General features: G+C 46.8%; 1 protein-coding gene across 2 annotated transcripts in view; it reads right to left on the reverse strand.

Annotated features, from left to right (window-relative positions):
• LOC135510899 (echinoderm microtubule-associated protein-like 4) overlaps positions 1–22,904 on the reverse strand; it is a 133,759-nt gene that overhangs the window by 16,271 nt on the left and 94,584 nt on the right. For both annotated transcript variants that reach the window (XM_064932213.1, XM_064932212.1), the window contains exons 3-14: positions 12,500–12,641; positions 11,720–11,941; positions 8,449–8,589; positions 8,074–8,099; positions 7,649–7,684; positions 5,841–5,964; positions 5,419–5,568; positions 4,628–4,697; positions 3,385–3,495; positions 2,411–2,506; positions 2,144–2,278; positions 1,718–1,853 (exon numbers count right to left, since the gene is read on the reverse strand). In XM_064932213.1, the coding sequence (XP_064788285.1) occupies positions 1,718–1,853; positions 2,144–2,278; positions 2,411–2,506; positions 3,385–3,495; positions 4,628–4,697; positions 5,419–5,568; positions 5,841–5,964; positions 7,649–7,684; positions 8,074–8,099; positions 8,449–8,589; positions 11,720–11,941; positions 12,500–12,641 (1,389 nt within the window). The remainder of the gene's footprint in view (positions 1–1,717; positions 1,854–2,143; positions 2,279–2,410; positions 2,507–3,384; positions 3,496–4,627; positions 4,698–5,418; positions 5,569–5,840; positions 5,965–7,648; positions 7,685–8,073; positions 8,100–8,448; positions 8,590–11,719; positions 11,942–12,499; positions 12,642–22,904) is intronic.

Below are 22,904 nucleotides of genomic sequence, written 5' to 3' on the forward strand. Positions count from 1 at the left end.
GGGGAAGGCCCTTTCCTGTTTCAGCATGACAATGCCCCCGTGCACAAAACGAGGTACATACAGAAATTGTTTGTCGAGATAGGTGTGGAAGAACTTGACTGGCCTGCACAGAGCCCTGACTTCAACCCAATCAAACACCTTTTGGAAAAATTGTAAGGCAGACTGTGAGCCAGGCCTAATTGCCCAACATAAGAGCCCGACCTCACTAATGCTCTTGTGGCTGAATGGAAGCAAGTCCTCGCAGCAATGTTCCAACATCTAGTGGAAAGGCTTTCCAGAAGAGCAGAGGCTGTAATAGCAGCAAAGGGGGACCAACTCCATATTAATGCTTGACGAGCAGGTGTCCACATACTTTTGCCAATGTAGTGTACTTGCAGAATATCACTCTAGTAATAATACTAAATTCTATGCTAATAACACAGACAGATGCACAGCAAGAGGCCCATTCCTCAAGGCTAGCCAGACTGAACCTGAGGCAGTGGAATTCTCAATGGAGGTAATATTGAGTGGCAGGGAGAGAGGGTGTGTGTTAGAATGAATATGCATCAGATAGCGTTTCTGTCTCTGTATCGCTTCTGCTCCCCCACATTGGCATGTCCTCCATCCCTGCCGAGCTCAGACAGATGTGGACACACACACACTCCCACCGTCTAACCAGCAGGAGGCACTGTGGCCCAGCTCCACCACAGTAACTTGAGCAGAGCAGGTAAATAAATAAAGAGATGAACAGTTTATCCCTGGCATCTGGCCAAAGTTCTGTTCAGCCAGTTCTGTAGCATGCCAAGCAAAACCATTACTGCTCAAAACCCCAACACCGTCCCCCCCAGGCACTCTGGCCTGCCAACAATCACACCCACTATTCTTCTTCTCTGCCCCCACTTTTCTTTCTACTTTTCTTCCCCGCCTTTCTCTTCCTGTGTCTTTCTGTGTCTCCTTCTCTCCGGTCTCGAATCACCTCTTTCAGTTGCTCTTCTCTGTGTCTTTGAGACTCACTGAGAAGGTAAGCGCTTGGTATTACTCATTTGGGTATGTCTGATACGGTCAGACGGTTTACCCAAAGTGACTAAGTTTAACACAGATATTCATATATACGTGGATCATGAGGGACAGCACCATGGCCCAACCAACTGTGCCATCAGTTGAAGGGGTTGTGTGAGGTATAAAGTACACTGTATTGTGTAAGGTGCTGGCTCCACTAGGTGCTGGCTCCACTAGGTGCTGGCTCCACTAGGTCAAGAGGCCTGTTTGTAAGGTTTAAAGGTCCAATGCAGCCATTTTTTATCTCAATATCAAATAATATATGGGTAACAATTAAGTACCTTACTGTGATGTATTTCTATTTTAATGTAATGATAAACACTTGCAATTTCTCAAGCAAGAATTTAGCTAGGACTATTTGGGAGTGGTTTGAGTAGGGAGGGGAAAACTGAAGACTAGCCGTTATTGGCAGAGAAGTTTGTTACTCTTTCTTATCGGTCTGTTACTATTAACTCATTTACCGCCTGGTGATGTCACCAGACTCCATGTCACCGAAACAGAATGACATTTCAATCTTTTCAAACAGCCCTGACACTAAAAGAGCATTATCACAATTTCACACTATTATTCCAAACTCATAGTGTGGAAATATACATAAAACACAGGAAAATCATATTTTTGGCTGCACTGGGCCTTTAAGGCAGTGTAAGCTAGAAGGTATATAAGGTGTGTAGTGTACCTTTGGGTCCCTTCCCTGGGCTCGGCTCCACTGTGCTCCTGCTCCATATCAACATGATGCCTCCAGAGTCTCCAGTCAGGATGTCCCCATTGTTGAGGAAGGCCAGACACTGAACAAACTTGGGTTTTTCATATTTCTGAGCAGGAAGAGAAGTTGAGCGAGTTATTTTGTAATAATTGCATTGTGGATGTGTTTAAGGGAGACTTGAGAAAGAGCAGGTGTACGCGTAATGTTCAATTACGTAAGGGATACATCATTTTCTGACATCACTCCATTATTCAAGGCACTTAAGGTTATTGTGACGCCAATGTGTAAAAACAACCGTTAAGTGCACTTCTCTGTTTTGCTTGGCTCAAGCAGATCTTTACACGCTTTTAAGTCCTGAAGTCTTTTTTTTTTAAAGAGTATTAAGGTGTGTGTCCTCACCCCGAAGATGCCCTGCTTGCGTGCCAGCGAGGTGCCAGCCCAGGTCCAGAAGAAGATGTGGGACTTGCCACAGGTTACTATGGTGTTGGCATCAGTAGGGTGGAACTCCACCACAAGCACCACCTCATTTGTAGACTAGAGAAGGTGAAACAGAGACCATGTCACAGCTCAAAAGATCCATTTTCATAACCCAATCGTCAAAAAGGCAATGATTTACGCATTTTACACAGAATTACACAGTAGAAAAACAAGCCAGGTCACGCTGACCTTGATTTCAGCGATCTTGGATTTCTTCTGCCAGTCCCAGATAGTCAACATGTGGTCGTTACAATCATCAATCACCGCCAGGTGTGTGCCCGAATCCTGTAGGAGAAACGCAGGAGGAAACAGGGTGTCTTCATGTCAGTAAAGCTTGCGTGAAACACAGATCCTATTGTCTGCAATTCAATAAATCTGCCATAACATAATTCCAGTTTATGCCTGCTATTCTCAGATAGTGCATATTATCTGTTATATACCGTAGGTCGGTGAGAGGGCATGGAAAATTCTAAACATGAATCAACCTGTTGCATAAATGGCCATAAAGCTAGCAGGAATAACCAATAAACTTCTAAGCGGTTAGCCATTAAGTCGACTTGGCATATGGTATCAGCAACGACATACGATGAGGTGTCGTCATCCTTCGTTCAGGATGTACTCATCTTTAATAAAGCAAATCCACTGCTTAGCTAGACCTCTGATAGCATAAGAGGATAATGATTCACTTAACCTAGAATGTGTGTGTGTGTGTGTGTGTTTGCGCTCGTTTTTATGGAAATGGGTCATGGCGTGTGAGTGTGTGAGTGCGTAGTTCGCCTGTGAAGGGAGCCCGGACTGTAAAAGCAGAGTTCTGGAATGTGCTAACGGAGGACAGGGAGAGAATAGTAGCGCTAAACTACTACTGATTAGAGAGCATGTGAGGTGCTCAACGCCACAACGACACCACTCGGGACCCGCGAGCCTGATCACGAAAGGGCTCGGTTCAGAAACACACAGCACCTAGAACCCCAGACCTGATTCTAGAACATCTTATCTCGACCCACTAACCACGGGCTGCGATGTGAACGTAGAACTATGACCTGTAGGATCTGTACATTTTCTCACATGAATTACCACACTACAGTAACCATATTTCCCATAATGACTAAAACATCCTTGATTATATCATTGGAGGTGTTAGGAGTGGTGCTGGGGGTGCCCACCGCTTTGGAGAAGGCCAGGGAGCCCACCCCTCTCTCGAAGGTGCCCAGGCCGATGACCTGCAGGGTGGACAGGCTGACCGAATCCCACACTCTCACATGGGGCTGCAGTGGCTGCAGGGGGAGAAGAAGAGAACGCACACGTCATTGAACTCTCGGTGTAGCCAAACTCAGACCCTATGGTTGCATTTACAGTGTATGCTTCTCGAACAGCATCCTTTCCTTGTTTCCTTCCCTTCACAATCAGCGGCAGATGAGGAGAGGCCAACACAACATTTGACCACCTCTCAGCTTTTCACTGTGTTGGGTCGCGATACTCCTTTCCAACCTTCCTTTGCTCGTCTCCTCATCTTCACACGCACTGGCAGATAAAATAACTCGATTGAATCCCACCCAATTGCTTTTTTTACCCCATCGCATCCTCTAAAGATCAGCGGCCATTAAGGGAAAGGGAGAAGGAGGTGAGGAAAGGAAGCCATTTTGAAGACTTGAGAAAGCATTCAACAGTTACAGTCAGTAAAGTTGTAAAATATCTGGCTCACTGACAGACAGTATCCTCTTCATTTGAGGAAGGTTATAGAGCCAGTCTGACATGTTTGCACCCAGAGAGCTTAAACATAATGAGTTGCATTAGAGTATGGATTATTGGTATGCTTGAGTAAATATGAGGTGCTGGTGCCTGGATGTGCCTGTCTAAGACATGAGTGAACCTGATTGTGCAACACAAGCAGAAATACTGTACACAAGAAGAGACATTGTGCAAACAAGGATTAGGCTTTTAAATATAACCACAGATAGACATGTCATTCTTTATTTGGCAGCCTGGTATAAGACTACTTAAAGGAAAACTCCCACTTATTTTAGTATTTGTTTCTCTTAGTCCATGGTTGACATAGTCCCAGAATGTTTTGCTTGTCTGCATTCAAGTTTTCAAGATATGTGAGTTTCAAAATACAAAAATACAGAAATCATCCCCGTCTGATGTGGACTAAAGAAACAAATACCAAAATATTGTTTTTTTGGGGGTGGAGTTTTCCTTTCAGTTCCTTGGAAAACCCCTTGGTGTCACCTAGGTGACATTTTGAAGCCCTGTGACTTGCATAGTTGCCTGTGTGGATGCGTGACGGGGAAGAAAACAGGTTGAACAAACATGAAATGTCACACTGCCGGTCATATCATTAAAAGATTTAGCCAGCAGAAAGTTGAGGGGGTGAGGAATGGGTAACGAGGTGGGACAGTGACTCACCCGCCCATCCTTATCCACTCCTGCAATCTGTCCCGTGGCAATGCGGATCTTATCAGGGTGAACAGCAAGGCTGAGAGAGACACAAGGAGAACCAGATCAAAAAAACAATTAAACGTGTCTCGCGCGTAGGACACTTACCTCCCTACTGAAAACGCCTACAGTCAGCAACAATCCGTAGTAATGAGTGGAGCATGTCAGGTGTCAACCGAAGCTAGATGAGAGGTAGCTGTTTGACTGAGCAGGCCTGTGTGCATGCCTGGCCCACGGCCTGATGGGAAGAGGTGAGGCGTATCGTTTCAAACATAATACAGGTCTGAGTTAGCACGCCGCTATCGCACAGACTCATTTGACTCTCCCGCTTCTCGCTCACCCGGACAGAAGACATTTACATCTCATTTGCATAGTATGTTGATCTTAAGAGGCTCCTGGGAGGATGGAAGCCTGAGACAGTTGAGCTGGAGGTGTCAGTTACACGGCGGTTAGGTGTAGGAGCCATTGTCTGTGACAAGTATTTGCTTAATCCGGATGAAAGGTTTTGTTTGAGGTGTTTATACATTTTTCAGACACTTGGGGACATATTATACTACCTTCTGTATCTAGTGTATCTTATCTACTGTCTCCGGGATACACAGCCCATGGTACTGCGTAGGTTACCGTATGAAATCAACACCATACTACACAACCAAGTCTGACCAAAACTCCCAGTTGCCACCAACTCACCGTTTTGTGTCAAACGATAAATACGAAAACAAAACAAAAGGAAATGACAGTGGAACAGGATACCAGCTCACCATTTGACACTGTCTGTGTGGCCGAGGTAGTGGCGCTGTGTCCTCTCCTCGTAGTTGAAGAGCACGACCACAGAGGCAATAAAGTAAACACTCTCCCCTGTAGGGAGCAGGTACACGTTGGCTCGGCAGTCTTTCCCCCTGTAGCCATACCTGACAATCGGGAGTCAAGGAAACACAACAGAACACGCAGAAGGAAACCCATCGAGGGAAACATGAGAGACCTCAAATGGAACATCTAAATAGCAGAACTGGCTCATTCTACCAGTCTCCTTTTCTTCACCTGCAATGTGAAAAAACTGGAAAGGTGAGAGTGAAGACATCCACCATTTTGCTTTGATCCCCAGACAGACAACAGAAGGACCGAGGTCAGGGACATACAGAGTGAGAGCGTTTGGGGAACCCTGCTGAGACGAAAAGGATACACCCACTCCAGTTTGAGTCTCTCCGGGGGCAGCTCTGTGCGCACGTCCTCGTAGTTCTCCACGTCCGCGGGGATGAACATGGTGATGGGTCGACCACGCATGAACATCTTGATGTAGTCTCCCTCTGCGGAGGAGACCGACAGAAACGAAAGTCGCTAGCTTGCTAAATCACGACCGCCATTTTGACTTGTTATATACAGAGGAGATCTGTTGGATACTAAACCCATGCTTTTGCACACACATTCAGCATTCAGTATCGGCACAGGTAATAGCAGGGGCATACCTGGCTTCAAATACTATCAGAAATGATTGAAAATACTAGTTAAGCATTCAGGCAGGCTAGAGCAAACACTCAAATAAGTATTTGTACCCAGGTTGGAGTGGTATTTCTCACACAAGAAAACCCTGTTAAGGTAATAAAGGTTAATGTGTCATGAGACCGAGACTGTATGACATGAGTTTAGTCCATTAACAGAAGAATCTCAGCAGCCTGACTGCTCACCACGCTCCCCACCGGCACACATAATCACTTGGTTTGAGAACACGTTTTTCATTATAAAAAACATAAACACTTCAAAAAGCCTAGAAAAGCCTGATGAGTTGGGTAGATGTATATATTTTTTGTATTATTATTTTATATACTGTTCAGCCAGTGTGCTGCACATGCTCTCCACTCGTCGAGGGACGAGATACTGTACAGACAGACGAGGAGACAGACATGGACAGACTGAGAGAAGCGTTGGGTGCCGTGCACCGGCGCAAAGCAGTGAGTCAGCAACACCAAACCCAGCTGAAATAAGACGACGTGATAGGGGATAGAAGGACAAAGAGAAGAGGAGGAAGAGAGAGCGCAAAAAGAGGGGGGAGGAAAGATTTGTGGGAGACCGGGATCAGTGGAATGTGTGTGTTTCCCGCGTCCGCTCTTTCCAGCTCCGTGGGGTTAGGGCTCTACTCTCCAAGTGAGAAGACAATAGGGGGAGAGGGAGATTTGGTGGAGAGGCACAGAATTTCAACATTGCTCATAAAATAGTGAGGGCTTTCATCCAGTTTTCTCAAATTGAGGGGGAGGATACAGTAGAACCCAGCACTGAAGGTTCAGAATCCATCACAGGAATTACGTAGTTTATGACTAGCTAGCATTTACTGGTACAAAGGGACACAAATAAGTGCCTTGTGGACACAAATAAGTGCCTTGTGGACACAAATAAGTGCCTTGTGGACACAAATAAGTGTAGCCATGGTCTGTGATATTCTTATTTTACTGATGGTTTCCCCTTTATATTTGTGTCAATTAATGCCGGTAAAAGGCCCGAATTAGCTGAATTTTAGTCCTAAGTGTCGGTCTGTCTTTGGAGCTAATCAAGTTAGCGAGCGCCCCGCCCAGCCATCTCAGAACCAACCACATTCCTCACATGACCTGCCCGAGCCAAGAGAAGGACACTTTTAGCCGGACGACACTATGTTAAGTGGCAACGGGGCACAGTGGGGCGTGGCATACTGGCAAAGCTATGCCCTTTATTTAGGCTGGGCATCGCCTGAGGACAATGGCATGGAGGAAGGTGAGAAAGTATGGGGGGGGGGGGGTATTTCTGTATTTGAGGGAGTGATAGAGGACAGAGAAAGATGGAGAGAAATAGGCGAGTGAGGGTGCAGAGGAGAGGGAAAGATCATGTCTGTACTTGACCCCATGTAAGGGAGTGGCAAAGAAAGATAGATAGAGGAAGAGGGAAATCAGCTGGGAAAAAAGCGGAGGGTGGAGAAGTGCCTGCGCCAAGGCTGCTAGCTCTCGCTCTCTGTTGTCAACTTACCAGCTTGGCTGTTTTTCTCGCGGGTTGACATTTTGGCTGGTCATGAGACAGAAACAACATCACTCAAAACACACACGCACACAATGACAGTACACGGGGGCGAAGAGCTCGAATGGCCCGATGAAGACAATGATGACTAGTTGGGTCTACACAATAGGATACGGGCACGTTGGAAAGAACCACAAGACGCTTTGAAATACAGCTCCTCTTACCCAGAGGCACAGAGATACGACAGTGTAGCACTTTCATAAAGGCCAATGAGAACATACTTTAGTTGACTTTGTATCATATTGTACAATGTTCCAATTGTTCCAAAAAGTGCCAATTATGTGGCTATACTACAGTGCATAGGTCTAGTGGTTCCAGTATGCGGTGGTGGATGTTTTACATGGATAAGACAGTCAACGATCTGGGAGTGTATTCACCTTGGCTGATCACTGGGTCTTTATGCCTGGAAGAGAATGGAGAAATAGCCATTAGGACAGCCCGTGACTTGTGTCGACAAAAACAAAGTGACAGGGTGGCAGTCTGACAGTTGGGCCAATTGAGCAGCATCCTATATTTAGGGAGGGACTTTGGATGAAAACAAATCTAGGGAATTAAGGGGTTGTCATAGTGATTGGAGGAGAGTGTCATGTCTGAAAGGTACAGTACTCTCATACACCCCATAAAGCGAACGCAGGCCACTTTCAGCGCTTCATTCAAAACATAACCAGAATTCAATTCTGATGTACCACTGTATCTGGATTACGCGTTGACACTGTATAAGAGTTGTGAAGGGGGTTCCATCAGCCACTCACTTGTCCGCGTTCTTCACCACCTTGGCCAGCAGTTTGGAGGTGGAAGCAGCCTTCACCAGCTTGTTCCTGCTCTCCTCGCCACTCTCCCACGTGCTGCTCTGAGAACGCTCTATCCCCGTGCCCCGCTTCGCACTGTGACCCCTACACACACACACACACACACACGGAGGAACGCACGTGAAAAAAAAAAACTAAAACAGTTGTATACAACACAGATGGATCAAGAGAGGAGGAAAGAAAGAGAGTTAGCTAGACAGAGAGAAAATAAGGAGTATGGAGGAGTGCCATGGCGATAAGGGAGACTGGTTTGAATGGGCTAATGCTACTCATTTTTTCGATACGTTAAACTGGAAAAAGTGCATTGGAAGTGTGTAACTGTGTTATTTTTTGAAGTCTACATTATACTTACGGCCCAGAGTGAACTTGACCAGGCCACCATGTAAACCTGACAAAAAAACTCTGTACCCTTAATGCACAATTATTTCACCTATGGCAAACCTCCTGTTGGGTTAATCTGGACCTGAAGCACCACACACACACACACACACACACACACACACACACACACACACACACACACACACACACACACACACACACACACACACACACACACACACACACACACACGGTGCCTCAAAGAGCCACCTAGGTCAGCAGTACGCAACCCCTCAGTGCTACAATCACTGCACCCCAAGCACAGGTTAGTACACATTGGCTGGCTGTCCAACTCAAGCCCCAGGGTTCAGGAGACAGAGAAGGCCGAAATGTTAAGAACCACACTGCAAGTGTGAAGTTAGAGGAGGAGGAGGTTTGGTAACATTGCAGAATGAAAGCTTTTGGAGAATGGCTCGAGAAGAGAAGAGAGAGAGAGTGAAGAATACCACTACTCGTGCGAAGCTGTAAGGAGGAAGGGTTATTTGCGAGACGTAATGTTTTGGATCACTTCTGCGTGGCGTCTGCTCATCCTCCAGGGGGCAGTCGTGACGCTGAGGGGCAGATGGTACTGCGGCAGACGGTTGGGGGGGAGGGTTGGTTTAATGATGAGTTACACTGCTACTTTTACATAGTCTGTACTCTGTCCTTATCTACAATACAATAGACGTGATTTAGCAACCGATTTGATCCAAAGAGACTTACAGTCATGCGTGCATACATTTTACATGCGGGTGGTCCCGGGAATCAAACCCACTACAAGCGCTATGCTCGACCAACTGAGCTATAAAGGACCCTGGAGACGGAGAGACAAGGACGGCGGGGAAAGACACCCAGGTATCCTCTGCTTATTTTAACTGCCTGCATGGAATTTCACAGGAAAAGAACAACCTCGACTGAACAGAAGTGATCCATAACCCCACCACACACACGCACACACACACAGGCCCGGGGAGGGCAAGAAGAGCACACACAGGGTTAGACACATAGACCCCAGCACCAGCCTGCTGGGGCCCTCAGTAGAGGAGTGAGGGGCGAGCGAGAGGAAAGCTAACAGTCCCACAGACGAATCTGGGGGCAGAGTTGAAACGCTTCACTTTAAACGGGGGTGTGTGGGGGGAGGTGCAGGAGAGGGTACGTCAATAAATATGGGGAGAGAGAGAGAGACAGAGAGAGACACAGAGAGAGAGACACAGAGAGAGAGACACAGAGAGAGAGAGAGACACACAGAGAGAGTGACAGAGACCGAGAGAGACAGAGAGAGAGACAGAGAGAGAGACAGAGGGACACAGAGAGAGAGACAGAGAGAGACACAGAGAGAGAGACAGAGAGAGAGAGACACGGAGAGAGAGACACAGAGAGAGAGACAGAGAGAGAGACAGAGAGAGACACAGAGAGAGAGAGAGAGAGAGACAGAGAGAGAGAGAGAGAGACAGAGAGAGACAGAGACAGAGAGAGAGAGTCCTGTGTGGAGAGACAGAGATTCCCGCTGGGAGACAGAGAGAGAGAGACAGACAGACAGACAGAGAGAGACAGAGAGAGACAGAGAGAGAGACAGACAGAGAGAGAGAGACAGAGAGAGAGAGAGAGAGAGAGGGAGGGGTGACAGATGGATGGAGTGGTAACTAAAAGGAAGGATCCATAAAGGGTAGACGAGTGGTATAGTATCGTTGCTAAAAGCCCTGAATGGTGCACTCACTGCATCTCAAGGCTTTATTCTAGCTAAGTGAGTGTGAACTAAAGCCTATTTGAGACTCCCATGCTATCCATTCCTCTGGTTGGATTGGAAAGGGACCATTTAATAGGTCAAAATCACCCTATAATACCCACATGCCTCTCCTGCCCAGCAAGGCCCCTGCATGTGCACTGTGCTGCTCTGAGGCCTGGTTCATTCCATATTGGGTGGACACACGCACAATTGCTAGCAGATGAGTTTTCCAGCCAATGTATCTGGCACGTCAGCAGTCCTGACTAATAACCTGATACTGCTCCGTCTAATGGGCCGGGATGTGTTCCCGTGGTGCTCTTTGTAAAAACTGAATTGATTTTCAATGTGTCTGAGAATAATTTATGTTGATCTATGGTGTGGGTCATGAGTGTGAGGCTGACCAGTGCTTTGATTAGTGAGTGCAGTCGGTCTGTGGGCTGGAGCTTATGCGTGTGTGTGTGTGTGTGTGTGTGTGTGTGTGTGTGTGTGTGTGTGTGTGTGTGTGTGTGTGTGTGTGTGTGTGTGTGTGTGTGTGTGTGTGTGTGTGTGTGTGTGTGTTGTGTGTGTGTGTGTGTGTGTGTGGTGTGTGTGTGCGTATGCGTGTGTGTGTGTGTGTGTGTGTGCGTGTGTGTGTGTGTGCGTATGTGTGGGTGTGTGTGCGTATGTGTGTGTGTGTGTGCGTGTGTGTGTGTATCCTAACTGGTATGGAGCACAGCTGGTACATGACAGACAGGGCCTCTCCTATTCCTAACGATACAGTGGGAGGCCTCACACTGTTGCGGATGAGTGCAGAAGGGACATCTGCAAACCGTTCCACTCCTCTCTTGTACTTTCCTCTCGTCTCGTCTGAATGAAAGGGCTGTGCTACAAGCAGCCTAAAAGGAAAAAAGGTAAGTAGTGTTGAGAGCAGGTCGAGAAGTGAAAATCTGCAGTGGCGGAGTCTGTACGTGGAAAGATAGCTGAACATACAGGTGAGAGACGGCAAAAGACGGGAGGGGGTTAATAACGTGAGTGATCTGAGAAGCAGGCCAACTCCGCCCCCAGTGAAAGGTAAGCAAGGGTCAAGAGCGTTCAGTGTCGGCAGGGCATTGCGTTGGAAAGGGAGATCAAAGTGTGCGTCGGAGGAACCTTTTGGCTGGGGAGGTGCCCTTGCTCTCCAGGGCCTGCCTTTGGGACTGGGGGGGGTGAGGGGAAAGGGGGTGGCTGGAGCTGGAGGGGGACGGCGAGGGCTGCATGGGGCTGGCAGGGGGGGCTTTATCGTTAGCCTGGTTGGGCTGGGAGGGCCCCTCCTGCTTCTCCTTGATGCCCTCCATCGGAGGGGTGTCCTTTTTCCTCTCTGCTGTCTGACCGCTGTGGAGACAACCAGGGGGTTAACAAAACAGGGGGACACAACCAGTGAAGACAGGGGGACAGAAACACATCTAGAGAACAAGAGGACAAGCTGGTCCTGACTCTGTGCCTATGCAAGCAAATTCGACCAGCAGCCTTCACGACTGCGAAGACTTACAAAGCCCCGACTTCCTCAAATAGGCAGTGTAAAACCGACTCAGCATATTTGATTAATGTCAAGTTACTCATTGAGGAAGTGCTCAGCAATGCTTAGCCATAGGCGTACATACAGGCTGTGACAGATACCCCATCACAACATTATTGTCCTCAAAGAACCAGGGTAAAATTTACAGGCTTTATTCTGTTGAAACACTGCAAGCTGGAAGGTAGAAAGTTAAACACGTGATCAACATCAAAACAGGTTGACAAATGAGATTAATGTGGCGTTTCAGAGCAAAACATCATGTCAACACAGGCACTTCATCAACGGCTGCCGATCTGATATGAGCAGGTCTAGAGTTGAGCAATGACTGTTTTTGAATGGGAAGTGTGTGTGTGTGTGTGTGTGTGGTACAGTACCTCTTGGCTGCTGAGGAGAAGGTATCCTTCCTGGCGACGGACACTGTGGAGCTATCTCGGTCTCTATGGCTGGGCTTACGGCTGCCAGAGCTGCCGTTGGGGATGCAGGACATCGAGTAGGCCTCGCGCAGGGGATTATGGCCTACAGGGAGCAGGAGAGAGTACATTCAGAAGGGACAACTACAAGATATACACTGAGTGTACAAAACATTATGCTCTTTGCATGACATGGAATCAAAATTGGCCAGCATCGCTATGGAACGCATTCGACACCTTGTAGAGTCCATGCCCAGACGAACTTATAGCTGTCTTGAAGGCAAAGGGGAAGGGGGGGGGGGAGGTCAAGGGGTCAGAATTTTTCATTGCTAGATATTACTGCACTGTATAGGAGATGGGGAGTGGTTGAACAAGGGAGTATGACTGCTCGACAGACAGACAAACAAACAAGGGTTAAGAGTCTGATCCGAGGGAGGACAAAGGAAGGATTAGGAAGAGCAGATTTCTGGCTAATCCCATCTCACCCCCCTCCCTCACCCCGTTAACCAGACAGCCTAATTGGATAAGGAGGGAAGAGGGAGCTCATAGGACAGAGAGTAGGCGTCTCGGTGAGATAAACCATTGATTAACGGTCCTCATGCAGAGAGCCGGAACACACGCTAGATACACTATAAACAGCAGCACGGACACCGTGATGCAACGCTCCGTAGGAAACACACTGATATGAGTTTCATAAGTAAAGTGAATGATGAGTATTTGAGTCAATACAGCCAAGATTCGAATGGATGATGACACAAACAAATGCCGTGACATCTCGGAGAGAGGATTAGATGAACGCTCCCTTCTTTGTTGTGGTTTTAATTTAATAAATCAACTCAGTCCTTTCTAAGCACTTCTGTAAGAATTACTGTGTGTAGAGTAAGTCTGTGCACTGACCGGAGGACGGGTGAGGGGCGGGGTTATGTTTGGGGGCGCGTGGTGTCCCAGGAGAGGCCTGATCCCGTGTCAGCGACATGTGGCCCAGTTTCACGGCCCATTACACCCCCCCCAGTTCAAACACACACAGCATGGTGGAGTATCTGGTCTCCCTCTGCAGGGTCGGGTTGGGGGATACCCCATCCACAAACACCCCCACCGCCACCTCCCTGCTCTCTCCTGTCTCATCCCCCTCCCCCACCACCATCAAGGCAGAAGACAGCTGGAGACTGATTAGGAGAAGACCGGCACTGCTGGTGCACAAGGCCTGAGGGAGAGTCAATGAGTCTGATGAATGAATAGTCAAGCGAAATCAACCCGGTCTTATTCTAACGGCTGTGTATTAATAATGATTGACACCTTGCAAGAGGCAGTCTTCTTCCATCAACCTGGCTTCCTGATCTGAGAGGCCTATTTCTCTCTCCCATCAAACTGCTGTGACTGACAGGTGTGTGTGTGTGTGTATGTGTATATGTGTGTGTGTATGTGTATATGTGTGTGTGTGTGTGTGTGTGTGTGTGTGTGTGTGTGTGTGTGTGTGTGTGTGTGTGTGTGTGTGTGTGTGTGTGTGTGTGTGTGTGTGTGTGTGTGTGTGTGTGTGTGTGTGTGTGTGTGTGTGTGTTCACCTCCCGATAGATTGGCTTCCTCATTCCTGATAATAAATGATTTGGAAAAGAGGAAGAAAGGGTGGGATGAAACTGAAGCTGGAGAGATAAGAGGCAGGAAAAAGAGAAAAGTGAATGAGAGAAAGGGATACAGTGCTGAGCAGATCAATCAAATGGATTTATAAAGCCCTTCTTACATCAGCTGATGTCACAAAGTGCTGTACAGAAACCCAGCCTAAAACCCCCCCAAAAATCTGATAAAAACCCAAGAATGTACGTAGTAGAGGGGAAAGAAAGACTGAACAATACACAGAAAGAGAGGAAGAGATTTCTGGTAGTTGAGGAAGGAAACGGGGGTCTCAGGAGCAGGAAGGGGTCCTGTTTGGGGGGGGGGGGGGCGTGCCTGCTCCATGTGTGTGTATGTGGGGCGGAGGTGGTTTGCAGACTCTCTGCAAAGTTGGCCTTGCAGTCAGGGCATGGGTGTCTGAAGAGAAACTGAACTGAACCACGTGATTTCCTTTGCTTCCTGTCTGCTTCAGTCCCGGATTACTGCCCACGTCACCGAGAGAGCAGGACAACAGAGCTGAAATATTCAGAGCACCACTGTTGTACGTGTCAAACTGCCAGTGCTGTAACATCAGCTCAATAACCTCTTAATTGCATCCATGTACATTTCCCAGGAGTGCTGACTAACCCACTACAATAGGACGCACACACACACACACACACACACACACACAGCGGGGGTTGCCAGGAGCCATCGCTATGGCAATAGCTGGTATTAAATAGGAGAGTGATGTCATAATGAGATAGAAAAGGTGACCAGCCGAATGAATGGAGAGCTGACCGGAACGAGGGATCAGAGGGTGTGAGGGAGGAGAGACGGATGATGGATAGAGGGATGTGTAACGAAAAGGCTAAGCAAGGGTGACACAGGGTGAACACTTCAGTTAGGGCTGTGGCGGTCATTACATTTTGTCAGCCGGTTATTGTCATGGAAAAGACTGCCGGCCTCACGGTAACTGAACTTTAATTAACATGAACACGTTCAGCATCTCCAGGCCTCCCCACATACAAGCCACTGATGCCTTTGGAACGTCCATACTGAACCAAAACATAAAACCGCAAGATTTAAAGTGTTGGCCCCATGTTTCATGAGCTGAAATAAAAGATCCCAGAAATGTTGCATACGCACAAAAAAAACATCTCTCTCAGGTGTGGCATATCAAGAAGCTGCTTAAACCGCATTATCATTACACAGGTGCACCCTGTGCTGGGGACAATAAAAAGGCCACTCTAAAATGTGCAGTTTTGTCACACAATACAATACTGCAGATACATTAGGTTTTGAGGGAGCGTGCAATTGGCATGCTGACTGCAGGAATATCCACCAGAGCTGTTGCCAGAGAATGTTATGTCAATTTCTCTATCATAGGCCGCCTCCATTGTCATTTTAGAGAATTTGGCAGTATGTCCAACCGGTCTCACAACCGCAGCCCACTTGTAAACACGCCAGCCCATGTCCTGGCTCCCAAGAAGGTGGGCCTATGCCCACCCATAGCTTTGCCCTTGGCCCGCCGTATGAAAACCACAAAGGTCCTATTGTCTATATATAAAGTTATTTGGCAACTTTAGTAGTGAATGAACAAACCTCAGAATGTCTTAGAAATCAAAACGTATATGGGCTGCATGGTGCGACTACAGTCTATTGAGGATTTGAGCAAGTAGCCAATAAAAAGCCTGCGCTCCGTTCCTTGCCTCAGGCTGCACAGCTGTTCTCTCATCAAGTGGTCATATTTTCACCCATCAGACTATTCTCAATTTAATCTTGTCTTCACTAATATGTAAAATGAGTTTTGATTTAGAATGACCATTAATAAATGGGCAGGAACAGGGACAGGAGAAAAAAGACATGCCCTCTGTACAGTGCATTCAGAAAATATCTAGACCTCTTCACTTTTTGCACATTTTGTTATGTTACAGACTTATTCTAAAATTGATTAAATCATTTTTTTTACTCATCCATCTACACACAATACCTATAATGACAAAGCAAAAACATGTTTCTATACATTTTGCATATTTTTAAAAACTACAAAACTTAAATATAACATTTACATAATTATTCAGACCCTTTACTGAGTACTTTGTTGAAGCACCTTTGGCAGCAATTACAGCCTTGAGTCTTCTAGGGTATGATGCTGCAAGCTTGGCACACCTGTATTTGGGGAGTTTCTCCCATTCTTCTCTGTAGATCCTCTCAAGCTCTGTCAGGTTGGATGGGGAGAGTCACTGCACAGCTATTTTCAGGTCTCTCCAGAGATGTTCGATCGGGTTCAAGTCCGGGCTCTGGCTGGGCCACTCGAGGACATTCAGATACGTGTCCCGAAGCCACTCCAGCATTGGCTTGGCTGTGTGCTTAGGGTCGTTGTCTTGTTGGAAGAGGAACCTTCGCCCCAGTCTGAGGTTCTGAGCCCTCTGGAGCAGGTTTTCATCAAGGATCTCTCAGTACTTGGCTCCGTTCATCTTTCCCTTGACCCTGACTAGTCTCCCAGTCCCTGACACTTTTCATTTTTTATTTACTTAACCTTTATTTAACCAGGCAAGTCAGTTAAGAACAAATTCTTATATACAATGACCGCCTACATTGAAGAACATCCCCACAGCATGATGCTGCCTCCACCATGCTTCACCGTAGGCATGGTGCCAGGTTTCCTCCAGACGCATTCAGGCCAAAGAGTTCAATCTTGTTGGTACCCTTCCACAGATCTGTGCCTTGACACAATCCTGTCTCAGAGATCTACGGACAATTCCTTCAACCTCATGGCTTGGTTTTTGCTCTGACATGCACTGTCAACTGTGGGACCTTATATAGACGTGTGTGTGTGCGATTTTCAGATCATGTCCAACAAATTGAATTTACCACAAGTGGACTCCAATGAAGTTGTAGAAACATCAAGGATGATCAATGGAAACAGGATGCACCTGAACTCAATTTTGAGTCTCATAGCAAAGGGTCTGAATACTTATGTAAATAAGGTTTTTATTTTTTTTGTTATACATTTGCATGCCATGGGCTCTCAGATCTTGTTCCTGTACCTACCCAGTGCTTAATTTGGGAAACAAGTGAAATCTGTTCGGGACAGGTGTGTGCAACGAAACGTATTTCACTAAACCGTCTACGCACTGAAGAAAGGAATATAGGAGAGAGCGGAGATGGAAACGCATGGTGGTGAGACATTCTGCACAGATCAAGGTAATGTGTCACTCACTTCATTACGAAAATATGAAAAAAAATCCTGATTACTCGGATATTCAAAATCAAATGCAAATTCACTAACTGTAGGCAAACCTTAAGCTGCCCTGCATAATCAATGAAACAACAGCACTGCCTCGGGCTACATGACCTCTCCCAGACTCAAGGATAGAAAGTTTGGAGTGTAGCATAAAGTAACCAGTCCATCCAGTATGCATAACAATACAGTCCACACTCAACTGAGATTACTTGAGTTTTGAAGTATAGGCTCGACCAATTATGTACCAAGATGTCTTAAAATCAGTTTTGTTTGATGTTTTTCTTCCCCATGCATAATATGCAGTAGGCAACGTATTGTATCACAATTATCATTTTAATTCAGGGTTTTTTCGGGCTTGGGCTCATAAGCATTTTGATTGAATCGTCACCGTAGAAAGCGCTGTCCATTTCGTTGTGTTTGGCTTTAAAACAGCATCCACCACAACCATGTTTTACACTGTTTTAAGAGTATGTTGTTCTGATGATAAGTGTTTGATGTGATTTTCCACTGAATTTGCATTGATGTTAGTGGGTAGAGGGACAATAGAGCCCTGAGTACCAGGCCATTAGGACCTGATGGTAACAATAGAGCCCTCAGTACCAGGCCATTAGGACCTGACGGTAACAATAGAGCCCTCAGTACCAGGCCATTAGGACCTGACGGTAACAATAGAGCCCTGAGTACCAGACCGTTAGAACCTGATGGTAACAATAGAGCCCTGAGTACCAGGCCATTAGAACATGACAGTAACAATAGAGACCTGAGTACCAGGCCATTAGGACCTGATGGTAACAATAGAGCCCTCAGTACCAGGCCATTAGGATCTGACGGTAACAATAGAGCCCTCAGTACCAGGCCTAGGATGACGGTAACAATAGAGCCCTGAGTACCAGACCGTTAGAACCTGATGGTAACAATAGAGCCCTGAGTACCAGGCCATTAGAACATGACAGTAACAATAGAGACCTGAGTACCAGGCCATTAGGACCTGATGGTAACAATAGAGCCCTGAGTACCAGACCATTAGGACCTGGTGGTAACAATAGAGACCTGAGTACCAGGCCTTTAGGACCTGATGGTAACAATAGAACCCTGAGTACCGGGCCATCAGGAACTGATAGTAACAATAGAGCCCTGAGTACCAGGCCATTAGGACCTGATGATAACAATAGAGCCCTGAGTACCAGGCCATTAGAACTTGATGGTAACAATAGAGACCTGAGTACCAGGCCATTAGAACCTGATGGTAACAATAGAGCCCTGAGTACCAGGCCATTAGAACCTGACAGTAACAATAGAGACCTGAGTACCAGGCCATTAGGACCTGATGGTAACAATAGAGCCCTGAGTACCAGACCATTAGGACCTGGTGGTAACAATAGAGCCCTGAGTACCAGGCCTTTAGGACCTGATGGTAACAATAGAGCCCTGAGTACCAGGCCATTAGCACCTGATGGTAACAATAGAGCCCTGAGTACCAGGCCATTAGGACCTGATGGCAACAATAGAGCCCTGAGTATCAGGCCATTAGGACCTGATGGTAGTTAGCAAGTTGGGTACTACCAAAGCATGGCTAGAGTGCATAAAAAGGGGAATACCATACCGTGACTCAAAGGTCACGTGGAATTTTACTGCAGTCATGGGCCGTGACTCATGACTGCCGGTGTGGTGGTAATACAGTCACCAGAACAGCCCTACTCCAATCCTACCATTCATACAGTAAAGGGTCCTGTTTTTTTGCCCTTTTTTTTATATAGTAAGGCACTTTTTAAATGCAAGAGAAGTTTGCAACATAAGCCCCTTAGCCCTTGTTTTTAGTGGGCTTTGCGAGTGTACAATTATGTTCACCCCGTGGCCTGAAACTCCCCATAAATCAATTTGCGATGATTGTACACCCACTAAGAAAAGTCTGCAAAAACTTAAACATCATCAATGAAGAAGTCAACATGCAAGTGGAAGTAAAAACGAATGCAAATAAGCTAAAAATTGTGCTACTAAATCACATGACGGCATAAACACGTCTTGTAAAAAGCAATGATATTTTTGTTTGGTTGTCTTTTGGAAATTGTAGAAATAAAACATTTCCCTTCTTCAGAAGTTTCAGCTAGGCAGGCTAACGTTATAGTTAGTTAATTTGCAAGCTATCATACAGTAGGTGTATATTAATAATTATAAAAATCCAAATAACTTCACAGATCTTCATTGTAAAGGGTGTAAACACTGTTTCCTATGCTTGTTCAATGAACCATAAACAATTAATGAACATTGCACCTGTTGAATGGTCATTAAGACACTAACAGCTTACAGACAGCTTACAAACTTAGGACACAAAAGAGGCCTTTCTACTGACTCTGAAAAACACAGAAAGAAAGATGCCCAGAGTCCCTGCTCATCCGTGTGAACGTGCCTTAGGCATGCCGCATGCAAGGAAGCATGAGGACTGCTGATCTGGCCAGGGGAATAAGTTGCAATGTCCGTACTGTGAGACGCCTAAGACAGCGCTACAGCGAGACAGGACAGACAGCTGATCATTCTCGCAGTGGCAGACCACGTGTAACGACACCTGTTAGGTACATCCGAACATCACACCTGCGGGACATGTACAGGATGGCAACAGCAACTGCCCGAGTTACATCAGGAACGCACAATCCCTCCACTAGTGCTCAGACTGTCCGCAATAGGCTGAGAGGCTTGTACAAGAGGCTTGTAGACATCACCGGCAACAATGTCATCTATGGGCACAAACCCACCGTCGCTGGACCAAACAGGACTGGCAAAAAGTGCTCTTCACTGACGAGTCGTGGTTTTGTCTCACTAGGGGTGATGGTCGGATTCACGTTTATCGTCAAAGGAATGAGCGTTACACTGGGGCCTGTACTCTGGAGCGGGATCGATTTGGAGGTGGAGGGTCCGTCATGGTCTTGGGCGGTGTGTCACAGCATCATCGGACTGAGCTTGTTGTCATTGCAGGAAATCTTAACGCTGTGTGTTACAGGGAATACATCCTCCTCCCTCATGTGGTTCCCTTCCTGCAGGTTCATCCTGACATGACCCTCCAGCATGACAATGCCACCAGCCATACTGCTCCTTCTGTGCGTGATTTCCTGCAAGACGGGAATGTCAGTGTTTTTCCATTGCCAGCGAAGAGCCCGGATCTCAATCCCATTGAGCACGTCTGGGACCTGTTGGATCGGAGGGTGAGGGCTAGGGCCATTCCCCCCAGAATTGCAGGTGCCTTGGTGGAAGAGTGGGGTAACATCTCACAGCAAGAACTGACACATCTGGTGCAGTCCATGAGGAGGAGATGCACTGCAGTACTTAATGCTGCTGGTGGCCACACCAGATACTGACTGTTAATTTTGTTCAGGGACACATCATTCCATTTCTGTTAGTCACATGTCTGTGGAACTTGTTCAGTTTATGTCTCAGTTGTTGAATCTTGTTATGTTCAGACAAATATTTACATATAAGTTTGCTGAAAATAACCGCAGTTGACAGTGAGAGGACGCTTCTTTTTTACTGAGTTTAGCAGACACAAGTTACCGATGGCTGACAACACAATCATGAACAAGTGACCAATTTCCAGCCAAGGGTGGTCCATTTAAAAATCATTCCTTCCTCCCTCGCCCCGCAAGTGTATACTCGTCAGACGTCATGATATGTCATCAGAAGTGTCCACTTCATTTGAGGGCTGAGGGGATAGGGTGTGTCTTTTAAGTGTTTGGACCGCAACAAAGAAGATGAAGAAGACGACGAAGAAGAAGAAGGAAACAAAGAAGAAAACGAAGAAGACGAAAAGGACGAATGTCAGAAATAAAGCATTTCTGAAGAGGTGCACATCAAAGATGCACGATTCTTTCCCAGTTACTGAGTGTTGGTCCCATTAGCCAATCGGACGGAATGCAAGGGGAGGTAGCGGGACAAATACGGATAGCCAGGGGAAGGAAGTTGGAGCTCAGGAGAATTTGAGAGTGGCAAAGGCGAATGCAAACTTTTGTACATATGTTTTAAAACAATCACCCAATCGTTTAATTTTCCAACCTTACCAGCCAGAGTTGGTCAGTTGCGTGCACTATTTAGTAGGATGTGATCGTTGATGTAAAGTTGAGTGAGTGAGTTGTAGTTCTCTCGTGAGTTGTCACTTGCTAGCTAGCCTGTCAGTAAACGATCTAAATTGGACGGGTAGCTATCACCAGCAGGTTATTTTCCGCGAGGACTGTGTGCACCAAGCCATTTATCCCTCTACGAGCTAGCGAGGTAGTGTAAATAATCTCAGTCGTTTCTAGATTTGGGACTTATTGCCAACTGTCCTGGGCAGTAACCGCTTCCTCTATGCAGTTTTCACAAGTAGTCCAGTTAGATAGCGTCCACATCCCTGCACGCTGATTGGGTTCGCCACTGTACCCGCCACTGTACTCGCCACTCGTGTCATGCTGTGAACCCCATCAATGCTGCTCGCAGCCTTATTTATGAAAGACATTCTCTTCATGGTGACATATCCTGAACAGGTAGAGAAATGGGGACAGGATCTCTTTATCAAGGAGTCATGGCTTCCCACCCAAGACACTTCCCGAAGAGAGAGACTTCCACATGATCGTACAGTAATTGGTTTCATTAGGGAAAGTGAAATGTCAGGACAAGGCTGCGCAGTCACCACACACACAGATAATGTTAGACTTCCCACAATTAGGTGCACGTACGTGCATGAGCGTGGCCAGAAACACACATACGGGCACGTACACATACACGGGTGCACACACACAAGGAGCGCACACACACACACACGAGCACGTGAACACACACACACACACACACACACACGTGAACACACACACACACACACACACACACACACACACACACACACACACACACACACACACACACACACACACACACACACACAGGCCCGGGAGACAGATGGTCTTATTGTGTGCAGATGGACAGCTCTGGAGTCAGTTAGCCAGGCTACGGGTGAGTGGGTGGTGGTTATTACTGAAGCATGATTACAGAACCCAGACGCTCGCCAATGACTCTGGGCACGACACATTTTCTCCCTCTCCCCCTCTCTCTCTGAGAATGAAATCTATTTCTCTGCCTCTATCTGAGAGTGCATTCAATCTCCCTCTGTCTTTCTCGCTCCCTCTTTCTCTCTTGCCCAGCCAGGGAATGATATTCCTGACAGGGACGGCCACAGGATTTCCCCTACTGCTGGCTGGGCATATGAGCCTCTACTTTGTCACTGAGCTCAGAGAGAACCTCAGTTGGTTATAGTGTGGGAGAATGGAGCGGTATCGATTCCCCATGGACAGATTTCATTCACAGTGAGAGACTGGATTGTGATGCTGTTCCTGTGTTAGTCTGTGATTGAACTGAGTGTGTCCGCACATGTTGTGAAGGTGTGGGAAGGTAAAATAAGCACGTTCCTTGCTGTACCTCTCTGGTAGACGACATTAACCGTGGCATAGCAACACTCCAAACGGGCCCTTCCGCGAGCCCCAAGCACGCGCTCACACACACGCCTGCACAGCT

Source organism: Oncorhynchus masou, chromosome 23 (genome assembly GCF_036934945.1).
Source record: "Oncorhynchus masou masou isolate Uvic2021 chromosome 23, UVic_Omas_1.1, whole genome shotgun sequence".
Lineage (NCBI taxonomy): Eukaryota > Metazoa > Chordata > Actinopteri > Salmoniformes > Salmonidae > Oncorhynchus > Oncorhynchus masou.